The sequence below is a fragment of the Drosophila subpulchrella genome, chromosome 3L, assembly GCF_014743375.2.
Source record: "Drosophila subpulchrella strain 33 F10 #4 breed RU33 chromosome 3L, RU_Dsub_v1.1 Primary Assembly, whole genome shotgun sequence".
In the NCBI taxonomy this organism is placed as follows: domain Eukaryota; kingdom Metazoa; phylum Arthropoda; class Insecta; order Diptera; family Drosophilidae; genus Drosophila; species Drosophila subpulchrella.
Window position 1 is genome coordinate 25,750,529 of NC_050612.1, and position 8,375 is coordinate 25,758,903.

The following is an 8,375-nucleotide window of genomic DNA, read 5'->3' on the forward strand; positions in this document are numbered from 1 at the left end:
AATGAAGGGGAAGCTGGCCACATTGGTTCCCTTCGAGTATACACAGGGGAAAATAAAGTGAATTTGGTGAATTTAAATAAAAATATAGGATTTATTGTATCACAATGAAAGATAAAACATTTTTAGATATGCCTTTTCGAGCCACTTTGGATTTCTTTTATATAATTTTTATAAAATCTTTGTCTGTTATGCTATAAATCAACAAACTCATCTTGTTTAATAAAATAATTTATATAAATAATCTGAAATTTATTAATGACATTTATAACAGCTTTATATTTTTATTTTGATCAGTTAAAAGAATAAATTTGACTAGGCGCACAAACAGAAGTTATGCACCCACAAAAGACATTATAATTTACGACTTCTTTTGGTGACATTTCTCTCCGTATACCTCCTGTTTCTGATAGGCATCGGAGTCTAGGCCGTACTTGCTGGCAAGGACCCAGCCTCGCCGCTAATAACACACAGCCAGGACGACACTTTAGCCCCAAAAGCGGAGGACACCCGGGTGTCTCCTTCGGCTGCGAGTCCAACTCCGGCAGCCTCATCAGTTCCAGTTCCCAGATCCTGTACAGTCTCAGCCTCAGATCCTGCTGTTGCTGTTGCCTTTTGGCAGCATTTAAATAAATTTCACACGTACATATAGACCAGCGGTTAGTGTTTGGGGTCGGAACGGATCGGGAATGGATGGCCGGAATACACACAAGGCCCGATGCTGGGCTGTTGCTGTTGGCGACAGCACTTGGCTCGGACTGCCCTGGTAGCCATTAAAGCCAATTGCCCACAAAATCATGCCCGATATCATAATTGCTCTTCGTGGTTTCGATACCCCGTAATACCACAGCACAGCATGGGTATCTTAGTTTTTTGAGTCCATATACAACAGGTTGTATTCATATGAATAAACAATTTTCTTAAAATTAAGATACTAATAAAACTTAATGTTTTCTTTTAGTTCTACAAAGAATATAAAAAATAAATATTTTAATATGTGTTCTATTATAATATATAAATATCGATTCTCATTTTGCCCTAAGGGATTAGGAAATATAATTTAACAATTTAAAACCTAAAAGTGACCTACTGTACTTACATTAAAATGTATTCACTGATACGCTTCTTAAATTTCTAAAAAGTTATAAGATTTATATCAGAGCACCATAAAATTAAACTTATGTTTGTGGTAAATCGGTAATTAAAGTTAAGATACCTGAAAACAATTTTAAAATTATAAAAAGTTTTTTTTTCATCTCCTTGTTAATATAAAAGTAGATTTAAATCTTAAAATATTCACAAGTAGTTCTAAACAAGCATTTAAGTTTTAAGGCCTTATTATTATCCGAAAGTTAAAATAAAGGTATGTTTTAAAACCTACTTTAAGTTTAAAATGCGGACATGAAAAAGTTCTCAGACAGCTTACCAACTTTAAAAATCATTTTGTTCCTTTATTTTTAAATTAAGCACTTGTATAATTGCCTCTAAAAATAAAATATTTTTAAAAATGTTTAGCATAGGTATTTCCAAGTCCACAGCTACCCAAAGTGCTGAAATCGATGTTCAGCATCGTTTAGTTAGCGCCAACGGGCAGTGCAATGGTTAAGCGAGTTTGGACGAGCGCACCCCGAGCTCTGGGCTCATATAAAATATTGTTTATTCAGTCCGAGGGAGACTGGCGGTGAAAGGGAGGTCGAGAGTCATAAGGGGAGTAAATCGCAGATGCGATAAATTTAAACACTTGTTGTAGTTGCTGTTGCAAAATTTATTAGGAACACTTTGTGGCTGTGTTGGTTTTTTGCATGCGTAGCCGATGGTCCTATTAACGTCTCATGGCCAGTTGCAGTTTTATTGAATTTGCGACACTAAGCCATCTACAAACTCTAAGGGAAAACAAATACATATAAATTGCAGGGATAATTCCGTATCGACCATGTTATGTTGCCAAAGGAAGTTCAAAGTGTAAGCGGGATACCCATTTCGTTTGTTTTGGCCACTTGAAATCGCGCCAAGTTAATTAACACTAACGGCTCCGGTCCAAAAGAACGGCCAAACTAAACAAGGATTGCTGTTCCGCGCGGAGTCCTCGAATGCTAATGAAACGTTCGCTGCATAAATTTAATTGTTTATCTGCCTTCTGAGCTGGCTGATGGCCAGGACCCTCCAAATGCCTTTTGGCCAGCATCGTGTGGGGAAAGAGCCATCTGAGAGACAGAGAAACATCCGGAAACTGGAGTTTTGGGCGGGGAGCGAACATATGGCGCACGGCGTGTTTGGCAAGTCATTGGCAGTGCCGATGCCACGATGATGACTTTTAAACTTTCTATTAAACTATAACAGCGATGATAGATGAATAATAAAAGCGCCAAATACATAATAAAAAAGTTTAGCGTCATTGGCGACAGGCGGCTTGGCTTTTCCTGCCAGTTTGAGGCCCATCAGCAAGCTTCAAATCAGCCAGCCATATTTGTTCACGGAACTACACTTGGAAAATTCGGCTATGTTATCTAAATTGTATCTTATCAAATAAAACATGTTTTTAGAGACGGTCAAAAAATAGGAAACAATTTATTCATATTTATTTTATTTTGCGAGGCTCATTGCGAGGGTTTTTGTAGGGAATTTGCTTAGAACATCCAATTTAGCATGAGAGAAAACAAGAAAGAGCATAAAATCTCAAAGCGAGGCTTATTGTGAGGCTCATTGCGAGGCTAATCTCCAGGCTCATTTCCAGGCTCATTGTGAGGCTCATTGCAAGGCTCATTGCAAGGCTCATTGCATAGCTCTTAGCGAGTCTCTGCTTGGCTTTTAGCGAGGCTCTTCACCAGGCTATTTGGTAGGCTGTTTGCGAGGCTCATTGCGAATGTCGATGCGAGGCTCATTGCAAGGCTCATTCCGAGACCCTTGCGAGTCTTATTACGGGTGTTTTTGCCGGGCTTTTTGCATGGTTAATAAAATAAAACAAATATTATTTTCTTTCAGTGCACAAAGGAAAATCGTTGTATGTGTTTTGATGCAGACGAAGACTGATGCTGCTGCATTTGCGGTGAGAGTGCGTGCCTCGCATAAGTTAGGAACGTTAACCGGCATCAGGACGAAGGACGCAGGACGAGCTGACAAGGAGGAGCTGGAACTGAGCCTGGCTGGCAAACTATGGCAGCATAGCAGTTCGAACAGATTGATGAGTTGTTGAAAAATGGCAAACTTAAACAACAATTCCGCTTCGCATGGGAATGACTAACGATGAGCAGAGAGTGCGGTCCTTGTGCGAAATTTCGCATTTGCTTAGCACATTCAAATCAGGGAAAGAGAAAACAAAGGGATGAGGCGAAAGTCTCATAATACACAAATTCCTTTTATTAAATGTTTTATTGATATTATATTACTTATAATAATAACATATTTATTTGGTGAATAAATACGCATTATAAGATGATATTATTGCTGAGGGAATAATCTCACTACTTTGAATTATCACCTGAATACCTATAATAATATTTATTTACTTAAGATCTTAGCAATATAAAGAGTCAAATCACAAGGTTATCTTTCAAATATCACCAAGAAAATAAAACTCAGATTTTTTAAATATGCCTTTTGGGTTTTAAAGAAGTTGTGATATTTCAGACCCAGTTGACCTTTCGTTCAACTTCCAGAACCTTGCTTCAACAAAAGTTTCGCACCGTAAAAATATATATTTTCTATTTTGAGTATCCGAATCCGAGACCATGAGCCTGGACTACACAAACTGGCTGCTGAACCGGCTGGCGGCCTTCTACCACTCGATCTACTTCTACGTATCGCTCTTTTCGCTGGGCTACTGCTTTCTGTTGTACCAGGCGCGGGAGAGGGTCTACGGGATGGAGCTGTCCTGGGGCAGGATCTCGCTGGTCTACAGCTGCGCCGGGATCCTGGTCTTGATGTTGACCCTGGCAGTCTACTACGCCTGGGTGGCCATAACCCTGGTTTGGCGGCAATATTGGGCACACATTAGGGCCTCGCAACGCACTCGATTCCTGTTCGATTTGTACCGAATGCAGCAAGTCGGGGAACTGAAGTAGCAGCTTATATATCTGGCATTATGATCTGATTAATCCTCGAATTGCTTTCAATAAATTAATCAGTTTGGCACTAAATGGGAGTTGGTGGCACAGCAATATGCAAATCGTTTAATCAAAATGTAAATGCAAATGCGAAAAATTAAAATGTTCTCTCGTCAGAAGTCGCGCAAACAGACATTTTGTAAATATTATTATTACATCCCTATATTATTATTTTCTTTTTTTTTTGCTTTTGGTTGCGTTTTGCGTGTGTGTCCATTTATTTATATTTTGTGGGGTCGTTTATGATTTTTTGTTGGCTCCCCTGGCTTTTTACTGCTGCATGGCGATAAATTTGCATTTAAATCACCGCCACCCCCACAGCCAATTGGTTGTGTGAGCTGTCCTGGTTTTTCGGGGCTTTCGGCGAGACAATGGTAACCGGCATGGGGACCTCGAACATATATATGCATGGCCGGGCGTTATTAACCACAAAGTGTCACATGATTTTATTTCGTTTCGCTACGTTCCGCTGGCCGTGCATTTTACCTGCAGCTTGCTTTTTGTGCCCATTATTTTTGGGCTGACTTCTGTCCGATGTTAAACGCTGATAAGCTCCAAAGGACATTTTCCAACATAAAATAGCCGTAAGTAGCACTTGTCTAGCGAGTGGCAAGGAGTCGGGAATCAGGAGTCAGGAGTCGAGAGCCAGGACTCCTTAGACGCCAGGACTTCGGGACTGCACTGCAGTGCAGTTAGGCGAGTGCAGCTGGGATTGCAATCGCCATAAAGTGCGCCGCCGGTCGTCGTCGAGGGCAAAATTGAAGTGCAAATAAAACGCCGAGCAGTTTGGCTTCGGTTTTTTTTTTTTTGTCATTTTGGGACATGGCGAGGATACTCCGCTTTTCGTCGCATATTTCAACAAATTTTTTACTGCACTTTGCAGTTTGTGTATATTTTTTTCGACCAGTTTCCCCTTTTTGTGTCGCTTAAATGTCACTGAAACAAGTCAACGGAAATGGTCGGAAAGTATTTTGTTTGTTATGCTAAAATTTAAGGGCTCAGGAAGTCGTATTAAAGAGCAGCAAGCCAAGACAACAAAAATAAATAAAAAATACGAAAAAAAAAACATTAAAAAGAAATAAAGCAGTGTCCTGACAAACGATTCGTAGTTCGATTTATTCGCTGTATTTTCATTTATTTCACGTTTGATTGATTATTGCTAGACATCCGTCCGGCCAATGCAAACGAGTTTGTATTATTTTAATTTTTTGCATTTATTTAATCTTTTTTCGTTCTGGCCCCAGCTTTTGTTGGGACCATTTTAGATTGCGAAAATATTGCGTGATTTCTCGTAAATTTCAATGTTTATTTTATGCAAATTTCTTAAATTAAATCGAATGCGAAAAAACTCCTCTCGAGTGTATAAATGTGCAAATTATTGGCGGAACTTTAATTAGCTGCCGTTTATTATGATATCAAGTTACATAATGTGCTCTGATTTACGCTCCTCCGGCGATAATCTTCGGCTATAAAAAGCCACACATCTGTTCATTTGCGTTATTGTTAATTTGAGTGACATGCTTTATGATTTCCGGGCTAAAATCAACTAATAACACAAAGAAGTGAAACGGTTGAGATGCTCCGGCGAATTAAATTGAAATTCAACACAATTACAAAGTGATGAAAAGGGGTAAAGTAAATTTAATCTTTCCTAAATTGCTTAAAGCATGGCAAATTGTGATAATGCAGGAATATATATAATTTAATTTAAGTAAAATAAAACCAAGTGCGTTTTCAACAACTAACAAGAATTCTGCATGCTTTCGTTTCAAATATTTCTATGGAAATTCGAATATTAAAACTGCATATTAATATTACAAACAATATTAAATGCGGCAAATGGAAAACCAATCTCGTTCTATAACCAATTTGATTTCCATCCCAGAGACGCCCTTTTTCGGGTCTTCCCGTTGCCATGGCCATTGCCACTGCCATGTGGCAGTGATGTTTATCAATATATCAGAATAAATAAGCCATTTTCGATTCGCTGGCATATGCACTTGTCACCCATCTGCATCGCAGACTGCCAGCGTCTTGGCTTTGGCAAGTCCAATCTAATGCTGCACGATTTGACACATTGAAAAGTCAGCAAAAAGCCTACCAGGATAACCCGCCAGCCAGCCAGGATGTGTGTGCGAAATTGAGTTGAAGCAACCAGGAAGTGGAAAAGGGATCCCAGATAGACCCAAATATATGTAGAGAAAAGGGAATGGCTGGCGAGAACCCGACTCATATATGCCCCAAAACTATGCGCATCATTTTATTTGGGCACGTGCTGCTCGTCATTTAAGAGTTTTGTCTGCACTTTCGTTGCTGGAATTTTAAAATATTTTCCGTGCCAAATGCCTGCGTGGCTTTTACTTTTCGCCCTTTTGTCCCAGAGCCCGCTCAGGCACCCTTAACCCTCTGGTGCCCCCCACCAGATCCTTCAGCTCGCTCGCAGGCTGTGTGGCCACACACAATATGACTGTTGCTGCATACGTATATACATATATACCATATATATATATAGTGTACAAAGTCCCTAACAAAGTGCCCAAGTGGAATGCAACATTGTTGCTCCACAGCATTCAGATGTGGCGGCATTTTCTATTTCCATTTTTGTTTTGGCATTTTTTAGTTGCCTTCATTTCTCTCTCGCGCCGAGCGCCGTCATTTCCACTGACTGCGTTTCATTTGCCTTTTGCAAGGACTCTCGGCCTCTTCCCGGGGCACAGGACCAAAAGCCGACTGAGACAGACGCTTCACCAGTAATTTGGTATGCCTTTTGTTGCCTGCCACAGTTCCTGTCCCCAGTCTTCACACTCGCCGGAAAATCACCCTGAAAGTTGGGAAATCGAAGTAAGGAGAGTAATGAAATCAACTTTCTAGAACATGTTTTTAATTTAAAGAAAAACTGTTTGAAAACTGAAAAACTCTAAGCCATAGTTGAGTTCAGTGCACGAATTACAGAATAAATGATTAATAAGTATGCATCAGCATAAATATGTTATTTATCTTTTTATTTATTTATATTTATTTTGTATTTAATTTAAAAAAATTTTAAAATACTGATATGCTTCCAAATGGTTTGATTAAAGCTGGAGACAAAGTCAGGAAAAGTCACAACAATTTAGATATTTTTACAGAATCACAGACTTTTTTAAAGAATTTCTCAAAGTGCGGTCTCCTTTTTTTTATACCCCACCCAGTCTCCTCCACTGATTGCTGAAAAAACTATTTGCGCTTTTTAATTTGAATTACAAATTTTGTTCGGCTGGAAAAAAAAATGGAAAAAATGTAATCAAATTGGCGGGCATATGTAGACGTGTTTATCCGCCGGCTTTTAGGGACTGAGGCCAAGGGGCCTCGAACTGGCCGTCCTGCTTTTCAGCGCTTTAACACTCCCGAGTTCGAATTTAATTGACTGTTGGCCATATTTACATAGCCCGGCTGTCTGGCCGCTTGCCGTTAATTGTCCCGCTGGCACATTATGGCCACTGGATGCCCAATGCCCGCAAACACACTCAAAAGCACCAATGGCAACGTATTAAACTTGCATGGGCTATGACATCATTGTTGATGCTGCAATTACCAAATCACTGAGCTCTATACACCCGGACCCTCAAATGCGTTTGCACATCATGGCAAATACGTCCGTGGAGTTTGCAAATACTCGCCTAGTTCATGTTGGCCAAAAATCGTTTAGATTGCTAAATAATAGTGAGGGACCTTTTCCAATCACTAGCTGATATTGTCAATTGTTTGCTGTAGTTCGTGCCGGAGGCTGTTAAAAAAATGGGATGGATATTTCGGATAAAACTTACTAAGCTGTACTACACACTACAAAATCGATTGAAACTTTGTAATAGCTAACAATAATTTTCCTTGTTTACAAAGTATTATTTTATGGTTTGTTCAGCGATTAGCAAAGTTAGTTAATTACAATCTACGTAACATTGTATTGCGGATTTTAAATTAGCCTTTTTAATATAAAAAGGTTACATAAGTTACAATACTTTTATATTGCAGTTCTATTAAAGATAAAATTGTATTTATTTTATAATTATTTAGCTTGGACTGGCAAGTCGATTTGTTAAAGCATATAACTTAATATATTCTTTCTACCAAAAATGCCATATGTAAAATTAAACAAGCATGGCAAAAAATGTCCTCTTTAATTAAAACAAAAAACCAGCTGAGCCAAAAAACCACATAGAAAATGTTTTGCTCTTACCCACAACACATTTTTGAGAAAAATAATAAGCTAGCCTCTTAAATTTCCCAAACACTGCA

The 8,375-nt window shown here is 39.0% G+C and overlaps 1 protein-coding gene across 1 annotated transcript; it reads left to right on the plus strand.

The window, feature by feature from the left end:
- The first annotated feature begins 3,615 nt into the window (after positions 1 to 3,615).
- LOC119554557 lies at positions 3,616 to 4,133 on the plus strand. Its single transcript, XM_037865527.1, has one exon. It carries the CDS (start codon positions 3,726 to 3,728, stop codon positions 4,056 to 4,058), a length of 333 nt encoding a protein of 110 aa, XP_037721455.1. The 5' UTR covers positions 3,616 to 3,725; the 3' UTR covers positions 4,059 to 4,133.
- The last annotated feature ends 4,242 nt before the right edge of the window (positions 4,134 to 8,375 follow it).

What these genes read in the sequence shown, in the direction of transcription:
- LOC119554557 (XM_037865527.1), top strand. Translation starts at nt 3,726, where the DNA reads ATGAGCCTGGACTACACAAACTGGCTGCTGAACCGGCTGGCGGCCTTC.